The sequence below is a fragment of the Sceloporus undulatus genome, chromosome 7, assembly GCF_019175285.1.
Source record: "Sceloporus undulatus isolate JIND9_A2432 ecotype Alabama chromosome 7, SceUnd_v1.1, whole genome shotgun sequence".
In the NCBI taxonomy this organism is placed as follows: Eukaryota; Metazoa; Chordata; class Lepidosauria; order Squamata; family Phrynosomatidae; genus Sceloporus; species Sceloporus undulatus.
In genome coordinates this window covers 49,583,805-49,607,989 of record NC_056528.1, presented here as the reverse complement: position 1 = coordinate 49,607,989, position 24,185 = coordinate 49,583,805, and the positions used below count along the sequence as shown (strand labels likewise).

The 24,185-nt window shown below is 45.8% G+C and overlaps 1 protein-coding gene across 1 annotated transcript; it reads right to left on the bottom strand.

Annotated features, from left to right (window-relative positions):
* Nucleotides 1-835: 835 nt before the first annotated feature.
* LOC121937159 (pre-mRNA 3'-end-processing factor FIP1-like) lies at nt 836-14,925 on the bottom strand. Its single transcript, XM_042480094.1, has 11 exons — nt 14,823-14,925; nt 13,079-13,209; nt 12,608-12,732; nt 12,330-12,435; nt 11,200-11,398; nt 10,666-10,692; nt 9,875-9,932; nt 5,846-5,901; nt 2,891-3,059; nt 2,526-2,684; nt 836-2,015 (listed from the first exon to the last, which is right to left on the bottom strand). Exons 1-11 carry the CDS (start codon nt 14,923-14,925, stop codon nt 1,883-1,885), a joined length of 1,266 nt encoding a protein of 421 aa, XP_042336028.1. The 3' UTR covers nt 836-1,882.
* Between the last annotated feature and the right edge of the window lie 9,260 nt (nt 14,926-24,185).

Sequence of the window (24,185 nt, the reverse complement as noted above, 5' to 3'; positions counted from 1 at the left end):
TAAGAATAATTTTTACTGGCTGCGGACGTGAGATCTGTGGCTTCTGTAATAGCTCTAGCAAGTGAATCAAATGAAGGGGTTGTGCTGCCCTGAGCAGCACCATTTCACTGCGTTGTGATATTTCAAGGTGCCTTCAACAATCACTAGGAAGTCTCATGGCTACTATAATGCTTTGCACCAAAGAATTTGTAGAACCTTGTTAAGAGACTTGTCATTGTTTTGATGCCTTTATAAATTATTCTGAAGCTATCAAAACTGTTGGGGTTTCTTTGTTTAGACTGCAGCTTCTTTCCAACTTATTATTATTATTATTATGCTTTATTTATATAGCGCTGTAGATTTACTTGGGGACGTTTATGGCAGGGGCAGCCTTCCAGACGTAATTGGACTGCAACTCCTAGCAGTCCTCACAGTTGTCTATGCTGCTTTAGGCAGTTGTAGTTCTGGAGTGCTGCATGATTTCCTTTTTAATCTCTGGAGTCATCCTTTTATTCTACAGCGGAGGAGTTCACCTACCAAAGGTAAGAAAACGGAGGCCTAAATGCATACTTACCCATGAAAATGATCCAAGGGAAGAGTTCACATTACACTCAGACCGAATCTAATTTCCCCCCCTCCCCACTATTAAAAACACCCCGAAGTATCAGGACTACTCCTACTTCGCTCTGGAAATTGCTTGTGTTAAATGTCCATGGAGGTGAGTTTGTCAGCAGTGATCTTACTGAGGATATTCTAACCTTTTAAAGACCCTCATTTAAAAAAAAAATACTATGTATGTTCAAGGGTATTTTGGCATAAGTGCTTGGCGTCTTCCAAGGCCAGAAAGAAAACCATGTTTTGAAAAAAAGAATTGCTTTATTTCCCACTTTTTCCGGTTACTGACCCACTCATAGCATACAACCAACATTCAATGGCATACTGGCTCAAGTTTCCAAAGTCATTGATTTCATACAAACACTCAAACTTGCCTGACTACAATACAAACAAAACAAAACAAAAAAGTATAAAGTTCAAAACAAATTTTGGAAGTGTTTTTAAATATTTCCTGCGGGTGGAAGATAATTTAAAAAGAAGGGATGTGCGCAAAGTTTAGGATCTGATGATGTGTTCTTGTTCTTTTCGAAGGAAACCAAAAACAACATAGAATATGGCTACACTTAGTGTTTTAAGAGCTACAAAAAGTGTGTATCAGTGACTTAGGACCTTTATCCTCAAAGGACTGAAAGAGGAGGAGGCTTTTGGCAGCTACAGTAAGTAGTTTGTACTAAACTACTTAAGGCAAGCTTTCCAAGATGGTGTTCATGTTGAGTTCATAAGGAAGCCTGTGGAACACTTGCCAGGTCCAACTTGCCTGGGTACAAATCTGCCTCTCGTATAAACCTGTCAGTCGGTGGTGTGTCCATGGTAAGTCCTCCTTTTCCACCATACTTTCTTTGAGCAAAGTGGATTTTCACATTGACAAGAAATGAACAAGGGGGGAAAAATGGGACTAGCTTAGGAGCTGGCTGCCAGGAGGTCCTAACGTTTCTCCACAGTGCACTTCCTGTCCTACGTCTTCAAAATAACTGTCAATTGCCAAATATTGTCCTAGACTCTAAATGCATTCGTTGCTCGAGCTGTCTCCCATCAGAAGCCATAGGATCTGACACAACGGAGTTTACCTGCATGTGGAACAGTTTTCGGTGCTTTGTTTGCTGTCCAATTTCCCCCCTCTTCTTTCCAAAGAGTCTTAACTGCAAGTCTGGTCTGGCTTCTCATGTTGGGCATCCAGGCTCCCGCCGTCTCAGCCATTTTCTCAGAAAATATGAAGTCCCTCAGAAAATACAGGAGGTGGGCTCCCTGGCTGGATAGGTGCCTCGACTGTTTTTGGAACACAGATTGGCTACTCCTTGGAGTCCTGTCCATTTCCCTCTGCGACACCATCCTCGTTCGTCTCCTTCTCTTCCTTACTCCGCTTGTTCTTTTTGTGCTTGTGACGCCGGTGGCTTTCTCCTTCTTCGTTTTCATGCTGCTTACTGAAATTGGGTAAGAACAAAACAAAAAGTTATTTTTCCCCCTTGAGCGAAAAGCTAATAGAAGACTCACCTGCCTTGGCCTTCCTGCAACTATTGTTCCACCTTGTGAAGGCTTCAATACAACTAAAGCATTCCTGAGAGATGACCATGCAGCCTCTGTTTAAAGACCTGCTTCAGAGCAGTCTGTCCCACTATTGAACAGCTCTTACAGTCAAGAAGTTCGTCCTAATGTCTAAGTGGACTCTCTTTTCTTGTAATTTGAACCCACTGGTTTATGTTCTAGTCTCTGGTGCAGCAGAAAACAAGCCTGCTCCATATTCTATATACATATCTCTTCAGGTATTTCACCTCTCAATCTGGTCTTCTCCAAGCTAGATTTACCCAGCACTTTAACCCATTCCTCATAGGCCACATCAACGCACTGTTGACTCATGGTCTACTAGGATCCTTTTCATACATACTGTTGATAAGTAAGGTATTGGACCCTCGCTGATGGTGGGAAAGTCTTACCGCCGTGATGATTTGTGTTTGCTGCCCTCCTCTTTGTCTCTGTGCCTTCGCTCCCGGTGGCGATCTTCTCTCTCGCGGCTGCGATCTCTACTCCTATGATAGTCCCTCTCGAAATCATAACTGCGCTCCCGGCTATAGTAACGATACCTCTCGTCATCACTTGTAAGGAGAGAAGGAAGCACAGTTAGTAGAGATAAGACTTTGAAAAGAAGTGGATAATAGGTTACTCAAGAGTCATATCCTTGAAAAATTGGGGTTTAAAATCACGGAGGGCCTTCTGTGGAGCAGGAAGCTTTCTTCTTCAAGACATCATCTTTTCCAAACGGAAGGAGGCAGAAATGTGACCCAAGCTCCCCAGCACTCACTTGTTATATTCGCTGGTGGTGGGTGTCCGATCGCGGTCTCTTTCCCTCTCCCGCCGTGAGCTAGAGTACTCCCAGTGACCACTGTCAGAAGCGCTGGAGCCCTTGTCCACCGTAGTCACCCACGGTGTGTGAGATGTAGAAATAGGAGGGTAGCTGATAAAACCTGAATCTGTAGAGAAGGAACAGAGCCTTTTGTGATGTGCCTCGGACGTAATATGGGAGCTGGCGCATGCCCTGTTCCCCGACAACACAACGGAATCCGTGACAAACACTTGACCCGGATGGTGTGTCATGGCAGCCCAACTTGTGCAACTCTAGCCCCTCATTATGGTAATCCCTTCATCATTTGAGCACTCTTCTTCTACCCAGCAGAAGATCTCAGCCTACAAAATACTGAGTCAGATATAATGTGTCACAATGCCATGGGTGTCAAGGCAGCTGTGAGTCTTGGTTGATGCCAGATTAGGAAGTCTTGGAATGGACATTTCCCAAAATCAAATGAAGAATTCAATGGTATATTACTTGGGTCCAGGCTATCTGAAGGACCATATTCTCCTATACAACTTATAGATCAGTCCTGCCATCATGTCCAGAGACAGGAAGATCCATGAAAGGGCCTTCTTGGTGGTTGCTCCCTTTCCAAACCCGGCTACACTCCTCCTCCCTTTCTCTGTTCTTTCTTCCAGTAAAGTTCCATTAATGTTTTAAATTTTTGGGGGGAGGGGGGTAATTCAGTAGGTTTTCAATACTATAAATTGTTCAGCTCTGTTTTAACATAATTTATCTGAATTCATCTGTACTTAATTTAATTTTGTTGTGCAGTGCCTTTGAGTCCCAGGTCTGGGAAAAAGGGAGGCTAAATGTATTAAATAAACAACAAATAGCCAAACCACCATCATCTTCAAAGTTACCTGTCCCAAAAAAGCTTCTGTTAAGAAGCTACACGGTTAGTGTGCCAACAGCATCTGCATTCATCACCGAGTGTCCTTCCATTTTAGAAACATAACTGATCTCCCCAACACAGTTCTAGTCTCTGCTGTTCCACTTCTGCATCCTATTAGTTTGTCCTGGTGATGTGTATTTAGAATTGGGGTGGGCAACCAGGGCAATTCTGTGGTCCCGTTTTTGTTTCCAAGGAACCTCTGAGGTCCATATGCACTGCCAGACATCAAAAACAAAACCAGAAGTGTCCAGAAGTACACTTCTAGTTGGCTGGAATTCATGAGCACAGATACAGATCATAATCTAGAGTTGCACATTTTTACCTGGTTTGTATGGTTATGGTTATGTATTCAAAAGTGTAGGGAATACATAAGGTTGCAATAGTCCACCAGTCCTGAATTACCAGGCACCAGCTACTGCAAGCAACAGGGGTTTGCTCTCTTGTCTTTCAGGATGTGGCAAATGGACATTTCCATCACTCTTCTGAAAGTGATCCCTAGCGCAAGGAGGAACTGCAATATGGATCCTGCTTTTGACTCTCACATTGGAAATAGCTTTTGGGAGGAATGGTGGTGGAAATGCCAGTCTGCAATGTCCCAGTCCACAGGAGAAGAGACATGTGTTGCTCGCATCAACTGTTGACTGGTAAATCAGGATGGAGGGTTGAGCCATGACACTGTTATGCAATAAAAGTAGTTATAGAACTAAGTAGAACATGTAGAATTATGGTCAGTATCTGAGCATAGAATGGGGTGGCCTGCAACTGACTAAAAGGGGAATTGCCATTTCTAGAGGTTTATAGTAGAGGTGAATGCACCTCTTTTTGGGGGGCTAGAAGAAGTCTGATCTACACAGTAGGGATAAATTAAATGCCTGCAAGAACAGCTGTGGAAACCTCATGAGACCCCAAGGCTCCTTGTTTTATATCATGATGGTCCTACTACACATCCTAGCTCAGCACACTCCTGGATGACCACTAGCAGGTGATCTTGCAGCTATAACGAAACTTTCCCTATTTTGCAGAATTCAATTTGTTTCTTATGTTGTTAATGCAAACAACCCAGAATATCTGATTTTACCAAAAAAAGTACATTTTTTTTATTCCGTACAAAAGAAGGTAAACAGAAGGAGAGTGATATGGCATTGAAGCAATACATAACGTTTTTCAAAGGAGATAATCCATAAGACAAGGCTCCTCTCTAACTGAGGAAGGGCTGACAACATTGACGATGGCCTCTTTTTCAGTCCCTCTCAGGTTAAAATGGCCATATTGTCCTCTCTCAGGAAACCTTGCCTTTCCCACCCATCCACTGGAAGTCTGTCAGCTTCCTGTTCGCTCAAAGCAAGTGTCTCTCTCCCCCACTCAGTAAACTCAAGGATTGTATGTGCAACATAAAATATGAGGCTGTGCCCCGTCCCACCTTGCAAACACTCCCAAAAACCTACTCCATCAACCCTGCAAAGAAATAAAATAAAATCCCAAAACTTTCGAAACATCACCAGCATTAAAGTCAACCTGTGAGAAGGTGCGTGATGGCGTCTGGGGATGTGCAAGTGAGTTTGGGGGCATGTTAAGGAAGCAGAGATCAAGGGGGAATGGTGGGATGGGAGAAGGAGAAAAGAGAGAGGGACCGGGGTTGAGGAAGAATTTCAGCAGAATTGCAACAACTCTGACAGAGGGGATGGAAGACACAAAGTCAAGGGACTGTGGTTGCCAGCCCAAACATCCCTCCCATGCTTGAAGCATCCCCAGTGCAAGCATCCCTGGCGTAGATATGGTGCCATGGCACGCAAGGGCACTTCTGAGCAGCCCTGCTCACCCTCAGTTTTCTGCCGCAAGCAGGTTTTAACAGCAACAGGTCATTCCCAAGAAAAGGCAACATTTGCAGGGTCAGGGAACAGTCCGGGGCTGCCCACCCAAAGGAGGAACGGCCAACCCATGGGGTCTCCAACGGGTAACACAAGATGGCAGACCGTTCCGCCCAGATGCAGCAGTGCCTCTGCAGGGCTCACCTGTGGAGTTGTAGCCAAATGGAGGTGGCTGCCTGTTGTTGTAGCTGGCAGGCTGGCTTTGAGGAGAGAGGAAAGAGAGAGCACACAAGAACCATTAGCAATATCTAGTCCTTGGGCCCTTCCTTGCTACCCAATTTTAAGCATTATGATTCCACTTGAACTGCCCAGGGAATCCTGGGGTTTGTCGTTGGGTGTGACACTGCAGCTTTGGATCTTCCAGATGTTTATGACTTCAACTCCCAGAAGTCTCAGCCAGTATGGCCAATGCTCTGGGATTCAGGGAGCTGAAGTCCAAAACATCCTGAGAACCAAAGACTGAGAACCACTGCCATTGAGATATTTACATGTGAATATTCCCTACGTTGTGTCTGTTTCCTGGATTAAGGCCCGACAACATGAAGGAACATGCAAAAGAAACCCCTGTAATCCAGCCATACTCTGGTCTGTGAATGAGATACAGGACTCTGTATCTCATTCACAGGACTCTGTATCTCATATTGGTAGCACTCTTGGAGGAGAAAGTGCAGCAGCTGGAGTCAAGAGTAGCTACACTTCAGCATATTAGGGAACAAGAGGATTTCCTGGACACAATAGAACTAACCATCTTGGATGAGTACCATGCAGAGGAAGATGCTGGGGTGGAAGAGGTCACTTGCCATACACAGGAGACAGACAGCTGGAGGAATGTCACAAAGAGAAGTAAGCCAAGAAGGAATTGTTCGGGGAGCTTGCAGCTAGAGAATCGATTCGAAGCTCTTTCCCTTATCAAGGAGGATGAAGAAGAGCAGCATGGACAGACTTCAGGGACAGAGCAGGGGAGCCTGAGAGTCCCACCCGAGGGAACAGTCGCTGCTAAGCCTCGGAAGAGGCGTGTGGTCGTAGTGGGGGACTCCTTGCTGAGGGGTACAGAAGCAGTGATATGTAGGCCTGACAAGATGTCTCGAGAGGTGTGTTGTCTTCCAGGTGCAAAGATCCGTGATGTGACAGAGAGGCTGACAAGACTGGTCAAGCCTACTGACCAATACCCCTTCCTTTTGGTCCACGTGGGAACTAATGATACTGCAAGACACAGCCTTCAGAACATCAAAAGGGATTACGAGGCGCTTGGTAGGAAGCTGAAAGGAATGGATGTACAGGTTGTCATCTCGTCTCTTCTGCCAGTTGAAGGGCATGGTCCAGGAAGGGAGAGGAAAATAGCGGATGTGAACAACTGGCTTCGCAGATGGTGCCGCCGAGAAAGGTTTGGATTCTTTGATCATGGGCTGCGGTTCCATGAGGAGGGACTTCTTGCAACAGACGGGTTGCATCTCACGCCAGTTGGAAGAAATGTTTTTGCCAACAGTCTCAAGAACTTGATCAGGAGAGCTTTAAACTGAGTTCCGAGGGGAAGGGAGACAATATTAAGGAAGGCGAAAGGGATGGCGAAAATAGTCAAACTGACATAGAGGAAACAAGAAAAAAAGTGCAAGGACCCAACAGTGGGAGGCAAAAAAACTTGCACAGGCAGCAAGTAAAAGGGAACTATGGTCTGCGATGTCTCTACACTAATGCACAGAGCATGGGAAATAAGCAAGATGAACTCGAACTCCTAGTACAACAAAGCAAATATGACATAATAGGCATCACTGAAACCTGGTGGGATGAGTCTCATGATTGGAATGTGGAAATAGAGGGGTATAACCTTATTAAGAGAAATAGGCCAAACAGGAAAGGAGGAGGAATAGCACTATATGTCAGAGATATTTACACCAGTGAAGAGATCCTGGACATCAATCATGGAAGCCAGGTGGAGAGCATCTGGATAAGAATCAAAGGGCAGGGAAACAACAGGGATGTTATGGTGGGAGTCTACTACAGACCCCCAAGTCAGACTGAGGAATTGGATGATATCTTTCTAGAACAGATGACCACACAGTCAGAAAAGAGAGATCTAGTAGTGATGGGCGACTTCAACTATCCTGATATTTGTTGGAAGTCAAACTCATCAAAATCCTCAAGGCCTAGCAAATTCCTCACTTGCCTGGAAGACAATTTCATGGTCCAAAAGGTGGAAGAGGCAACAAGGGGGTCAGCTATTTTAGATCTGATCCTAACCAACAAGGATGACTTGGTTAATGGGGTGCAAGTGGTGGGATCATTAGGTGGAAGTGACCATGTTCTCCTGGAGTTTGTAATACAGTGGAAAGGAGAAGCCAGGCATAGTCAGACACGCATCCTAGACTTTAGGAGAGCGGATTTCAGTAAACTTAGAGAAGTATTAAGGGCAATTCCATGGTCAGAAATACTAAAAGATAAAGGAGTTCAGGATGGATGGGACTTTCTCAAAACGTTGTCCCCATCTTCAAAAAGGGGAAAAAAGAGGATCCCAACAATTATCGTCCATTTAGTCTGACATCAGTACTAGGAAAGATTCTGGAGCAGATCATTAAAGAGAGAGTCTGTGAACATCTAGAAGGCAATGCCATCATCACAAAAAGTCAACATGGGTTTCAGAGAAACAAGTCATGCCAGACAAACCTGATCTCTTTCTTTGATAAAATTACCAGCTTGGTAGATGAAGGGAATGCTGTGGATATAGTATATCTTGATTTCAGTAAGGCCTTTGACAAAGTTCCCCATGACATTCTTGCAAACAAGCTTCTAAAATGTGGGCTAGACAAAGGAACTCTTAAATGGATCTGTAACTGGTTGACCGGCTGAATGCAAAGGGTGCTCAACAATGGCTCCTTTTCATCCTGGAGAAAAGTGACCAGTGGGGTGTCCAGTGGGGCTCTGTCCTGGGCCCAGTGCTATTCAACATCTTTATCAATGACCTGGATGACAGAATTGGAAGCATACTTATGAAATTTGCAGATGATACCAAATTAGGGGGAATAGCTAATACCCCAGAGGACAGGATCAAGATTCAAAATGACCTGAATAGACTAGAAAGCTGGGCCAAAGCTAACAAAATGAAATTCAACACGGAGAAATGTAAGGTACTGCACTTAGGGCGGAAAAATAAAATGCACAGATATAGGATGGGTGACACCTGGCTGAATGAAACTACGTGTGAAAGGGATCTAGGAGTCCAAGTAGACCACAAGTTGAACATGAGTGAACAGTGTGATGCGGCAGCTAAAAAGGCCAATGCTATTTTAGGCTGCATCAATAGAAGTATAGTGTCTAGATCAAGAGAAGTAATCGTGCCACTATATTCTGCTCTGGTCAGGCCCCACCTGGAATATTGTGTCCAGTTCTGGGCGCCACAATTCAGAAAGGACATTGAGAAACTGGAGCATGTCCAAAGGAGGGCGACAAAAATGGTGAAAGGTCTGGAAACCATGCCCTATGAGGAACGACTGAGGGAGCTGGGGATGTTTAGCCTGGAGAAAAGAAGGTTAAGAGGTGATATGATCGCCCTGTTTAAATATTTGAAGGGATGTCATATTGAGGAGGGAGCAAGCTTGTTTTCTGCTGCTCCAGAGAACAGGACCCGGAACAATGGATGCAAGCTGCAGGAAAAGAGATTCCACCTGAACATTAGGAGGAACTTCCTGACAGTTAGGGCTGTTCGACAATGGAATGCACTCCTTCCTCGGAGGGTGATAGAGTCTCCTTCCTTGGAGGTCTTTAAAGAGAGGCTGGATGGCCATCTGTCAGGGATGCTTTGATTTGGATTTCCTGCATGGCAGGGGGTTGGACTGGATGGCCCTAGTGGTCTCTTCCAACTCTATAATTCTATGATTCTATGATTCATATGGACACTACATACTTCCCTCCACCAGCCAATGTGCCAATAAATAGATGAGGATGACGCATTCCAGGCTCAGGGGAAAGGATATGCCAATTTGCTTATGAAACCGACTTCTTTCCAGTTTCCAAGAGAAAGTGCTGCTTTCGAAACCCCAAATATCACAGAACCACAGGAATGATGACAGCACTTTCTGGAAACCCATGGACCAGACAAGGGCCATGGATACACCGTGACACCACGTTGTTGGGAATTGGCAACACTCACCCCATTTAGTCCTCTTAGTTCTCACTTACCCATCGAGTGTTGGAATCAGAAGAGCTGGCGGTGGAGCAAGAGGTGGAGGAAACAGCCCTATAAAGAAAAGCAGAATGGTTGAAAGACTTGGGAAAGATGGCTCATTCCCCCCAATACTATTACATTATTTATTACATCTGGCTCCTTCCTTTTGGAATCACAGGATGGAATTAGATGTTACAGGAGACTTGAGATTGAAAATGGATGTTCTCATCTCTAGCTATCCCCTTCACCTTTTGGTAACGTGAAATGTACAACTATGTCTCAACACCACCATCACATTAGATATAAATACAGCAGCCAAGGTCTCGGGGCACAAAATGCACGGTGTTATGATGCTGAGATACACATGAGGTTTTAATTATATACTATTGTATGGGCCAGAATTGAGAGAGGACCGGACAGTACCTATCATTTATTGTGGCTATTTTATTTAAGAGAGCCAGCATGGTCTGTTGGTTTGAGCGTTGGGCTATGACTCTGGAGACTAGGGTTTGAATCCTGGCTCAGCCACCAAAATCTACTGGGTGACCTTGGGCAAGTCACGCTCTCTCAGCCTCAGAGGAAGGCAATGGTAAACCTCCTCTGAGCAACTCTTGCCAAGAAAACCTCATGATATGGTTGCCTTAGGGTCGCCATAAGTCAGAACAGCAACAACAACAACATTGCATTGAAACTTTTTTGGGGGAATTTTGTGCCACTGGAAACTGCAGGGAATAAATCAACTGGCCTGAATGGACTTATTCTGAAAATTTGCTCCCGTTACTCAAAGGAAATGAAGAGCACATACCTGGGATGGGGCCAGGCGGTGGTAAACCTACACGGATCAAGAGGAGTAGTTAGCAGAGAGCAACAGAACACACAGTCCTTCTCTGTAACTCGCTTTATAAAGATGCTTCAGGAAAACAGTTTTTGCAAATAGGGCAATCGCTTGGGAGCCCAATGAATTGGGCAAGGAAAACAGAAATGGTTTTTAAGCTCCCTTCTCCAGGATCAGACAATTGGTCCCTCTAACCCAGTGTTATCATTCCCTGAGAGGCACAGGAGGAGATTTAAGCACCGGGATAAGTAATTCCTATATTAAATACTGGGACGCACTTGTATATGATAAGAAAAAAAGGATTAGGAGCTCTGGTAAAGCCATAGCAGCCACCATGCCAGCAGTTTGAGTGCTGGACTAAGACTCTGGAGACCAGGGTTCGAATACTGGGTAACCTGAGGCAAATCACTTTCCTTTCCTTTCTCCTTTCCGTTTTTCTTTCCTTTCCTCTTCCCGTCCCCCTTCCTTCCTTCCCAAAGCCTTTTATGCTAAGCAGATACCTACCTGGAGGATGGAGAGGCGGTGGGACGGAAGTAACCGGAGGCGGAGGAGGATGGAGAAAGTGGGGTGGTGGAGGACCGCTTATTGGAGGCAGAGGACCCGCTGGAGGTGCAAATGTCTGTTGCTGAGGTGGTTGTTGTGGCTGTGATGCTTGTTGGGGCGGCTGCGGAGGCTGCGTTTTGCTCCCGTGGTCCCCAAGTACCTTTAAAACCAAGCACAGAAACAGAGAAATGGTTTTGGGTTGGTCTTGAAGAGAAGCTCTGCAAAAGGAATCCCCCTTTGCTGTTAAAACGGTCTTTTTCATGCCCAGGGCTTGCAAAACAGAATGCAAGGAACTCAACCCAGGGCTGAAGAATATATTGCACTCCTCTACAAACATGGGAAGAAAACAGCAGAAAGCAGGCCAAGGTGCCCATGTTGGCTGCTTGAGCATCACAGATTTTAATCTGTAAAAAGGAATTGCAAGATTTGGATCCTCAAAATGGCAGAACATGGTCCTGGATGCAAAATTCAATTTCCAAATAATAATAATAATTAATAATTTGTTTTATTTATATACCGCTATTCCAAAGATCATAATGGTGAACTGCAAGTAAGCTAATTAGCAAGTAAGCTAATTGAGTGCTGGACTAAGACTCTGGAGACCAGGGTTTGAATACTGGGTAGCAAGTAAGCTAATTTGCCCCCAACAGTCTGGGTACTCATTTTAGCTCCCTCCTCGGAAGGATGCAAGCCTGAGTTGAGCTTGGGCCCTTTTGCTTGTCTTGAACTCGTAACCTTGTGGTTTTGGGTGAATGGCTGCAGTACAGGCATTTAACCACTGCACCACCAGGGCTCCTCTCGCGTTATGACTTTTGGGCTGAATCTGCAGAATTAATGCAGTTGGACACTGCCATGGCTCCATCCTATGGAATCCTGGGATTTGTAGTTTGTTGCAGTACCAGAGCTCTCTGACAAAGAAAGCAAACTATCTCGCAAACCTACAAATCCCATAGCATTGTGCCATGAGAGTTAAAACAGTATCAAGCTGCAAATACAGTCTGGATTATGCAACTTGGTAGTCACCACGTGCTCTTCTTTACCCTTTTTGCAAGGCCTACTTGGAGCATTTGGGTCTGGTTTTTCATTCTTACCTGAATGGGATTTTCCTCCGAGGCATGTTTATCGCGCCGCCTTCCTTCGACCCGCCTGATGGTGCCCGCCTGTCCACCAATGACGTCAATGGTGCCACCCAGCTTCCTGGTTAGAAAACGGAGACAAACGACAGCTTGTCGAACAGTTGTCTTCTCCCTTGCGCAGCCATGCTCTAGCTCAGTGGTCCCCAAACTTTGGTCCTCCAGATGTTTTGGACTTCAGTTCCCAGAATTCCTGACTGTTTGGCCATTTTGTTTCTAAAAAGAGGTCCACGTACCTGTTTGGGGGAGGCCCGGCTTTTATCCGCCCGCCTACCAGGGCCACAAAATCCGTCTTAAAATCCATTTTGATGACGTTGTTCTCTGGTTCCTTTTCTGCATTGCCTGTTCTTCCTTGCTGGACCTAAGGCAAAGGTGAAAAGCAAAGCAAAGAAAGAGATCATGGCTCCTACCCATTCTCTCCAAACCTTACACAACTCAACACAACGCAACTGGGTTTGCTTCCTAGAGGAGAAGAGATAAGATATAAATGGCGCTCCTCATTCAAAGAGGAACTGGACAGCAATCTGCACCTGGTACAATAAGTCTACACTGTTTGTAGAGGTGCGTACAGGGGACAACAGGTATTGAACATGGTCCAAGGCTCAATGTCTCACACAAAACCACAGTTCCCAAAATTGCCTAGCACTGAGCCAGGGCAGTTAAAGCAGTCTCAAACTGGATTAGCGTCGTCCGACTCCATCTCTTACCGTGATTTTGTTCTCGGTGCTGACCGGGACGGAAGACTCCAAGCCAAGTTGGAGCCGGCGCTGCTTCTCGCAGTACGCTTTCCAGGTCTCCTCGTTGAACCCGTAGTTGAAATAATCCGAAAGGTCAGCACCTGGGAAAATGATAAAGAAAACAGAGTGGCATTTTCAAAATTAAAAGAGTGAAGATAACCCCAAGGATAAGGAGGTCCAAGTTGATCAGAATGAGAGGTGGAAAAACAGATTGTAGAGTCAGCTCTCAATGACAACAGAGTCTACTGCATCCGTGGGTTCAACCATCCATGGCTTGAAAATGTTCCCTATACAATCCAAAAAGCAAGCCTTGGCTATGCCATTGTATATAAGGGACACTATTTTATTATGCCACTGAATATAACGGGACTTGAGCATTCATGGATGTTTGTATTCATGGGGCTCCTGGAACCAAAACCCAATAAAATGTATTTATTTATTTATTTTATTTTATTTTTATCCCACCTTTTCCCCAAAGTAGGACCCAAGGCGGCAAACAGCACATATAAAACACATTAAAACAATTAAAACTGTACAATCAAAATCATAAAAGATATATTTAAAAAATTACAAATATAAAATTTAAAACATACAGATTTAAAAATAATAACCTAAAACTAGCCCCCCTCATCCCCCCCATAAAACCAAACCTGCAAGATTTTAAAAAGCCTGTTTAAATAAAAATAAATAAATAAATATAGTACTACTACTACTAATAATAATGATAACAGTAATTTCCAATTGTATATAATAAGACTTGAGCATCCATGGACGATTGCATTTATGGGGGGTCCTTGAACCAAACCCTAGCAGATAGCAAGGGTTTCCACTGTGATGATGATGATGATGATGATGATGATAATAATAATAATAATAAATACCCCATTGTATATAAAAGGACTGGAGCATCCACGGATGTTGGTATCCAGTGGGTCCTTGAACCAAACCCCAGCGGATACCAAGGGCCCCCACTACAATAACAACAGCAACAACAACTACAACCCATTGTATATAATAGGACTTGAACAGACAAGGGAGTCCTTGAACCAAACCCCAGCGGATACGAAGGGCCCCCACTGTAATACTACTATTACTACTACTAATAATAATACCCAATTATATATAATAGGACTTGAGCATCCATGGATGTTTGTATTCATGGGGGCTCCTTGAACCAAACCGCAGCAGATATCAAGGCTCTCCACTGTAATAATAGTAATAATAATACCCCATTGTATATAATAGGACTTGAGCATCCACAGATGTTGGTAGCCATAGTGGGTACCCAGCGGATACCAAAGGCCCCCACTATAATAACAAGAACAACAACCACAACAACAACAATTGTATATAATAGGACTTAAGCATCCACAGACAAGGGGGGTCCTTGAACCAAACCCCAGTGGATACGAAGGGCTCCTCCAACAACAACAACACCCCATTGTATATAATGGGACTTGAGCATCCATGGATGTTGGTATCCATGGGGGGTTCTTGAACCAAACCTCAGCAGATACCAAGGGCCCCCACTGTAATAGTAATAGTAATGATACCCATTAAAAGAAAGAACTTGGGAGCATGAGCTTTCCGAGACTTGAGCCGCTTTCCTCAGATGCATTTGGTTGCATGTGCATTTGGGTTGGTCCAATAAAGGTATCCCTGTTTCATGGATTTTGGACAATACTGTACTCCGCTATAGGGCCAACACGGCTACCATCGGATATACTTTCTGAAGCAGAACCATCATCCTTGCTGACATGGGAAGCCACCAGCCAAGACCGGGGTTCAGCCCCGCAAATGTTAAACCAGCAGCCCATATCCAAGGGCTAAAATGGCTCAGACTCCATTTTCTAATCCTATTTTAAGTCTTGCAGTGGATCACATATATTATGTCCCCCCGGCCTCCATCAGATGGTGTGCGAACTGGGGTCTTCTGCACTGGGTGGTTCGAATTCACGTTTTCGCCACAATACCATCATACCAGCATTCGAATGGCCCAATCCACACTCACGTGAATGCGCGAGTCTGCCGAACTGTATGCGTACTGGCTCCTCTTTTTGGAGCGTGTTGGCCAGTGCGCTGATAAGGGATTGGCGCTATATCCTGGATTGGGGCTCTGTTCGATCTCAGTGCGAATGGGTCTGGTGTGATACCCAGTCCTGAATTCCATTGCAAGACCCCCAGATTCCAATTTTTACTTTCCGGTGGGTCTTTCCTCTTGCCGGTTCCAGGGAAGCGGGGGGGGGGGGCGGTTCCAGCGCCTCCTCCTCCTCCTCCCGGCTTGAGAGGCATCCCTGGCTGCATCCCAGGGCAGGGAAGAGGCGCGGGGGCTGCTGGAATCATGGTTCCAGCGGGCCTCCCTCCTCCTCCTCTCCGGCTCTGAGAGGCATCCCTGGCTGCATCCCAGGCAGGGAAAGGCGCGTGGGGCTGCTGGACGATGTGGTTCCAGCGGCCTCTCCTCCTCCTCCTCCCGGCTTGAGAGGCATCCCTGGCTGGCATTCCAGGCAGGGAAGAGGCGCGGGGGGCAACGGGGGAATCGGGGTTCCAGCAGCCTCCTCCTCCTCCTCCCGGCTTGGGAGCCAGCCTAGGCTGCCTCTCAAGCCCGGGAGGAGGAGGAGGAGGAGGAGGCCGTTGGAATGGCGGCGATCGCCACGATTCTAGCGGGCCCCGCGCCTGTTCCCTGCCTGGGATGCAGCCCAGGCTGGATCCCAAGCCGGGAGGAGGAGGAGGAACTCTTAATCAAAGCATCCCCATTTACTAGATGGCCATCCAGCCTCTTTGACAGCCGCTGGAACTTGCTCCTCCCCCCCCCCCCAGAATACATACTCACACCTCACACCACACACACGCAGAAACCGGGCATTGCTAATTTGTTGCAAGGGAAGGTCATGGTAACATTAAAACCAAGCAGGAATGTAGAGAGGAAACAGTAATGGGCACGTTGTATGCCAATGTTAATGTGCATGAGCTGGCTCTCCAGCTTTTACCAGGCTGTCATGACGGACCTCCCTTTCACCCCTGGAAGCGTTTAAGTGTGCAACCCATGCAGGGCCCCACTGAGCTGTGTGGGGGGGCCGATACGAATCGGCCAATCCTCATGTTGAGCACGGTGTGACAAAACATTCTGCACTGAATGCACTTCGCGCGAATGCAGATTGGCCAATTTGAATCCTGCCAATGCGGAAGGACTCCCAGGTATGACGTACTTTGCGAAATAACGCGATTCGAATCGCCCAGTGCAGAAGACCCCCAGTTCCACACTATCGATAAGGGCTCGGTTTCAGTCCAAATCCCTGCTAAGCCACGGATACCTTCTGGTTGATTTTGGGCCAGTCACATCCTCTCAGCCTCAGAGAAGAGCCATGGCAAATTGCTTCTGAGGAAATCAAGCCAGAAAGTGAGAGCCATCATGGAGTAAGGTTTGAGTAACTCCAGGAAATGGGTTTGAATTCCCTGCTTTGGAAACCCATTGAGAAACTCTTGGTCAGGTCCCACTCTCTCAGCCTCCAAGGAAGGCAATGGAAAACCCTCGCTGAAGAATCTTGCCAAGAAAACCTTGGATTGAGCCACTTTTAAGTCAACCTTAAGACACAGAAGAAAACAAATTAGACCATCAATGCTCTTTTTGCAAGGACTTGAGAGTACTGGAAGAAGTATTGCAAGGAGAGCCAGCGTGGCGTAGTAGTTTGACATTGGACTGCAGGAAACCAGGGTTTCAATCTCTACTCATCTGGTAAACCTGCCCACGTCACCCGAGGTTTCGATTGCTGAACAGGGATTCGAATCCTGTTCCCTAGTGTTTGTCGTCCAATGCTGAAACCACTGCACCACGCTACAGCTAATTTGGCATCCAGAGTTTTGCTAGCTTAGAAATGCTCTTCAGGAAAGAAAAGTGCAATTTTGGGTCCAATCTTCAGCATCTTCCGCATCACCTCCCAGGATCCCCTTTTTCCTTCCCAAAACCCATCTCCTCCTGCAGTGATTCTAACGGGCACCAGGAGCGCTCTCCTGCCTCATACTGGTTTGCCTTTGCAAAAAATGTGTACATTGATGATGCTTCCTATGTGCACTGGGCAGTTGTTTTCAGATTGGCTTTCCTTCTTCTGTAGATCCTTCCGGGTGGCGAAGATGACGGGGACGATAGCGACAGCGACGATGACGACATTCGGGTCACGATTGGGAACATCAAAAGGGGGCTCCTTCTACATGTACGTTGGCTTGCGTGCTGCAAACACCCAGCTCTTGGCTTGGCAATTCAATAATTTACTAATGTTGTGCCATTTTGGACTTCCGTTGTGCCACACTCCTCCTTTTTGTAGCCCAAAGTGGCCAGCTTTAGGAGGCTATGGAGCTTAGACCGCCTCACCTCCCACATTGCGTCCCATGCAACAAATCCTAATACAGTCTTTTGCATTTTTGCTATGGTTCTTTTCGGCATCCACTATTTCCTGTTTAATTCCTGTTCTTAACAAAAAGGCTTCTCCTTGGTTTGAAATGGGCCTGTGGTCCAAAAAAACATGAATGTGCCTTGAGCAATGCCAATCTGGTCCCAAATACACTGCAGAAATAATCCAGTTTGAGACTGCTTTAACTGCCCTGGCTGAATGCTAGGGGAATCCTGGGAACTGTAGTTTATTGTAGCGCCAGAGCGCTCTGATAGGAGAAGGCTCCATGTCTTCCAAAACTAGTTTTCCAGGATTTGCTAGTATGAGCCAAGGCAGTTAAAGCAGTCTCAAACTGGTTATTTCTGCAGTGTATTTTGGACCTCTGTTTATATTATATGTTCATTTGAAGAGAAAGAAGTACTGCTCTAGAACAGGGTAGGCAACCTACGGCACGCGGGCCGGATCCGGCCCGGCGAGGCCTTGGGACCGGCCCCAGCCGGTCCTGCCGATTGCCGCTGGGGCCTTTGGCCTCTCGCGCAAGGGCATGGGGCTTTTGGCCTATCAGGAGGAGGCGGGCAAGCGGCAGGCAAGGGGGGCAAGCAGCGGGCATGGGGGAGACAAGTGGGGGCAGGGGGGACAACTGTCTCTAGAGCCTCCGAAAAACATGCATTTATATGAACATTTTTTAAAAATCAGCAAATTTTTTCGCGTCTTCCATTTTTTAAAAAAGTGTTCTCCATTTGAAATGATTGTCCTACATTTGTCCCGGTTTATTTATATATAAATTTTTAAAAATTATTTAATTATTATGTTTTGGGCTTTGGCCCCCAGTTGTTTGAGGGACAGCACAACCCGGCCCCCGGGTCAAAAGGTTGCCTACCCCTGCTCTTAGAATATCCATTTATGAACTGATTTGGACCAAATGTAATGTTTCGACTCAAGTTGGCAAGCCACACATTTTCATGCAAGTCTGGGAGTCATTTGCAAGATGCTTTTGTTTGGACAACGGGTGTTTTGGGACCATTTTGCACGGAAATCATGGGGGGCTTTCCCTAGAAATGCTGCCGGCATTTTTCTGATCCTTTCCCCACTTTTTAGGGGGACCCCGATGAACCTGAATCTAAACGGGTCGAGGCTACGGAGCGCCTGTTCAGGTACTGGTCCTGTGGTTTTTTAAAAGGTATTGTCAGCTTCTGTCTCCTCTCTCTTCTCTCTCTCTCTCTCTCTATTATATATATATTATATATATAGAACCTGTAAAATAAAATCTTTGGCACTAACCCTTCGTCTCTTTCCTTTCCTTCAAAGCCAAGTCGCAGCCCAAAGGTATTGATTTAGAGGCTGCGGGGAATATAAAACGGCTTGCCTGTAATAAAGTGGATTTAGAGTCCTTCGAAGACAAACCGTGGAAGAAACCAGGTGGGGCCTCAAAGTTTCTTGTGGTAAATATTATCTGGAGATTTCCTCTCTCTTTTTTGGGGGGTGGGGGTCTGCATTTCTCCCCAGTCGCTGTGCAAAGTGGGAGGCCGGGGGACATAATATATGTGATCCACTGCAAGACTTAAAATGGATTAGAAAAATGGAGTCTGAGCCATTAGCCCTTGGATATGGGCTGCTGGTTTAACATTTGCGGGCTGAACCCCGGTCTTGGCTGGTGGCTTCCCATGTCAGCAAGGATGATGGTTCTGCTTCAGAAAGTATATCCGATGGTAGCCGTGTTGCCCTATAGCGGAGTACAGTATTGTCCAAAATCCATGAAACAGGGATACCTTTTTGGACCAACCCAAATGCACATGCAACCAAATGCATCGGGAAAGCGGCTCAAGGTCTCGAAAGCTCAGCTCCCAAGTTCTTTCTTTAAGGGTATCTTACTATTACTATTACAGTGGGGCCCTTGGTATCTGCTGAGGTTTGGTTCAAGAACCCCCCCTGGATACCAACATCCCTGGATGCTCAAGTCCCATTATATACACATGGGGGGTTGTTGTTGTTGGAGGAGCCCTTCGTATCCACTGGGTGGTTTGGTTCAGGACCCCCCTTGTCTGTGGATGCTTAAGTCCTATATAACAATTGTTGTTGTTGTGGTTGTTGTTCTTGTTATTATAGTGGGGGCCTTTGGATCCGCTGGTACCCACTATGGCTACCAACATCTGTGGATGCTCAAGTCCTATTATATACAATGGGTATTATTATTACTATTATACAGTGGAGAGCCTTGATATCTGCTGCGGTTTGGTTCAAGGAGCCCCCATGATACAACATCCATGGATGCTCAAGTCCTATTATATATAATTGGGTATTATTATTAGTGTAGTAATAGTAGTATTACAGTGGGGGCCCTTCGTATCCACTGGGGTTTGGTTCAAGGACTCCCTTGTCTATTCAAGTCCTATTATATACAGGGTTGTAGTTGTGTTGTTGTTGTTAGTGTAGTGGGGGCCCTTGGTATCCGCTGGGGTTTGGTTTCAAGGACCCACTGGATACCAACATCCGTGGATGCTCCAGTCCTTTTATATACATGGGGATTTTTATTATATTATCATCATCACATCATCATCCTCATCATCACAGTGGAAGCCCTTGCTATCTGCTAGGGTTGGTTCAAGGACCCCCCATAAATGCAATCGTCCATGGATGCTCAAGTCTTATTATATACAATTGGAATTACTGTTATCATTATTAATTAGTAGTAGTAGTACTATATTTATTTATTTATTTTTATTTAAACAGGCTTTTAAAATCTTGCGGTTTGGTTTTATGGGGGGGGAGGGGGGCTAGTTTTAGGTTATTATTTTTACATCTGTATGTTTAAATTTTATATTTGTAATTTTTTAATATATCTTTTATGATTTTGATTGTACAGTTTTAATGTTTTAATGTGTTTATATGTGCTGTTTGCCCCCTTGGGTCCTACTTGGGGAAAGGTGGATAAAACATAAATAAAATACATAAATAAATACTTTATTGGGTTTTGGTTCCAGGGCCCCATGAATACAACACATCCATGCATGCTCAGTCCCGTTATATTCAGTGGCATAATAAAATAGTGTCCCTTATATAAATGGCATAGCCAAGGCTTGCTTTTTGGATTGTATAGGGAACATTTTCAAGCCATGGATGTTTGAACCCCACGGGCGTAGACTCTGTTGTCATTGGAGCTGACTCTACATCGTTTTTTCCACCTCTCATTCTGATCAACTTGGACCTCCTTATCCTTGGGTTATCTTCACTCTTTTATTTTGAAAATGCCACTCTGTTTTCTTTATCATTTTCCCAGGTGCTGACCTTTCGGATTATTTCAACTACGGGTTCAACGAGGAGACCTGGAAAGCGTACTGCGAGAAGCAGCGCCGGCTCCAACTTGGCTTGGGTCTTCCGTCCCGGTCAGCACCGAGAACAAAATCACAGGTGGAGGAGTCGGACGACGCTAATCCAGTTTGAGACTGCTTTAACTGCCCTGGCTCGTGCTAGGCAATTTTGGGAACTGTGGTTTGTGTGAGACATTGAGCCTTGGACCATGTTCAATACCTGTTGTCCCCTGTACGCACCTCTACAAAACAGTGTAGACTTATTGTACCAGGTGCAGATTGCTGTCCAGTTCCTCTTTGAATGAGGAGCGCCATTTATATCTTATCTCTTCTCCTCTAGGAAGCAAACCCAGTTGCGTTGTGTTGAGTTGTGTAAGGTTTGGAGAGAATGGGTAGGAGCCATGATCTCTTTCTTTGCTTTGCTTTTCACCTTTGCCTTAGGTCCAGCAGGAAGAACAGGCAATGCAGAAAAGGAACCCAGAGAACAACGTCATCAAAATGGATTTTAGACGGATTTTGTGGCCCTGGTAGGCGTGCGGATAAAAGCCGGGCCTCCCCCAAACAGGTACGTGGACCTCTTTTATAAACAAAATGGCCAAACATTCAGGATTCTGGGAACTGAAGTCCAAAACCATGGAGGACCAAGTTTGGGGCCACTGAGCTCGAGCCTGCTGCGCAAGGGAAAAGACACTGTTCGACAAGCTGTCGTTTGTCTCCGTTTTCTAACCAGGAAGCTGGTGGACCATTGACGTCATTGGGGACAGGCGGGCACCATCAGGCGGGTCGAAGGAAGGCGGCGCGTAAAACATGCCTCGGGAGAAATCCCATTCAGGTAAGAATGAAAAACCAGACCCAAATGCTCCAAGTAGGCCTTGCAAAAGGTAAAGAAGAGCACGTGGTGACTACCAAGTTGCATAATCCAGACTGTATTTGCAGCTTGATACTGTTTTAACTCTCCTGGCCACACTGCTATGGGATTTGTAGGTTTGCGAGATAGTTTGCTTTCTCTTGTCAGAGAGCATCTGGTACTGCAACAAACTACAAATCCCAGGATTCCACGGATGGAGCCATGGCAGTGTCCACTGCATTAATTCTGCAGATTCAGCCCAAAAGTCAAACGCGGAGGGAGCCCTGGTGGTGCAGTGGTTAAATGCCTGTACCTGCAGCCATTCACCCAAAACCACAAGGTTACGAGTTCAAGACAAGCAAAAGGCCCAAGCTCAACTCAGGCTTGCATCCTTACGGGAGGGAGCTAAAATGAGTACCCACTGATTGTTGGGGCAAACTTAGCTTACTTGCTACCCAGTATTCAACCCTGGTCTCCAGAGTCTTAGTCCAGCACTCATGCTTACTTGCTAATTAGCTTACTTGCAGTTCACCATTATGACTTGGAAAGCGGTATATAAATAAAACAAATTATTAATTATTATTATTATTTGGAAATGAATTTGCATCCAGGACCCTGTTCTGCCCTTTGAGGATCCAAATTTGCAATTCCTTTTTACAGATTAAAATCTGTGATGCTCAGGCAGCCAATATGGGCACCTTGGCCTGCTTTCTGCTGTTTTCTTCCGCCTGTTTGTAGAGGAGTGCAATATCTTCTCGCCCTGGGTTGATTCCTGCATTCTGTTTTGCAAGCCCTGGGCATGAAAAAGACCATTTCACCAGCAAAGGGGGATTCCTTTTGCAGGCTTCTCTTCAGACCAACCCAAAACCATTTCTCTGTTTCTGTGCTTGGTTTTAAAGGTACTTGGGACCACGGGAGCAACGCAGCCTCCGCAGCCGCCCACCAAGCATCACAGCCCACAACAACCACCTCAGCAACAGACATTTGCACCTCCAGCGGTCCTCCGCCCCCAATAGCGGTCCTCACCACCCCACTTTCTCCATCCTCCTCCGCTCCGGTTACTTCCGTCCCACCGCCTCTCCATCCTCCAGGTAGGTTCTGCTTACGCATAAAGGCTTGGGAGGAAGGAGGGGGACGGAAGAGGAAAGGAAAGAAAAACACGGAAAGGAGAAAGGAAAGGAAAGTGATTTGCCTCAGGTTACCCAGTATTCGAACCCTGGTCTCCAGAGTCTTAGTCCAGCACTCAAACTGCTGGCATGGGTGCTGCTATGGCTTACCAGAGCTCCTAATCCTTTTTCTATCATATACCAGTGCTCCCAGTATTTAATATAGGAATTACTTATCCCGGTGCTTAAATCTCCTCCTGTGCCTCTCCAGGGATGATAACACTGGGTTAGAGGGACCAATTGTCTGATCCTGGAGAAGGGGCTTAAAAACCATTTCTGTTTCCTTGCCCATATCATTGGGCTCCCAACGATTGCCCTGTTTGCAAAAACTGTTTTCCTGAAGCATCTTTATAAGCGAGTTACAGAGAAGGACTGTGTGTTCTGTTGCTCTCTGCTAACTAATCCTCTTGATCCGTGTAGGTTTACACCCCGCTGGCCCCATCCCCAGGTATTTGCTCTATTTCCTTTGAGTAGGGAGCAATTTTCAGAATAAGTTCTCAGGCCAGTTGATTTATTCCCTGCAGTTTCCAGTGGCACAAAATTCCCCCAAAAAAGTTTCAATGCAATGTTGTGTTTGTTGTTGTGTTCTGACTTATGGCGACCCTAAGGCCAACCATATCATGAGGTTTTTTGGCAAGAGTTGCTGCAGAGGAGGTTTACCATTGCCTTCCTCTGTAGGCTGAGAGAGCGTGACTTGCCAAGGTCACCCAGTAGATTTTGGTGTGGCTGAGCCAGGATGCAAACCCTAGTCTCCAGAGTCATAGCCCCAACCACTCAAACCAACAGACCATGCTGGCATCTCTTAAATAAAATCAGCCACAATAAATGATAGGTACTGTCCGGTCCTCTCTCAATTTGGCCCATCAATAGTATTATATTAAAACCTCATGGTGTATTCAAGCATCATAACACCGTGCATTTTGTGCCCGAGACCTTGGCTGCTGTATCTATATCTAATGTGATGGTGGTGTTTGAGACATAGTTGTACATTTCACGTTACCAAAGGTGAAGGGGCATAGCTCAGAGATGCAGAACATCCATTTTCAATCTCCAAGTCTCCTGTAACATCTAATTCCATCCTGTGATTCCAAAAGGAAGGAGCCAGATGATGTAATAAATATATGTAATAGTATTGGGGGGGGGAATGAGCATCTTTCCCAAGTCTTTCAAACATTCTGCTGTTTCTTTATTAGGGGCTGTTTCCCCACCTCTTGCTCCACCGCCAGCTCTTCTGATTCCAAACTCGATGGGTAAGTGAGGAACTAAGAGGACTAAATGGGGGGTGAGTGTTGCCATATCCCAACAACGTGGTGTCCACGGTGTATCCATGGCCCTTGTCTGGTCCATGGGTTTCCAGAAAGTGCTGTCATC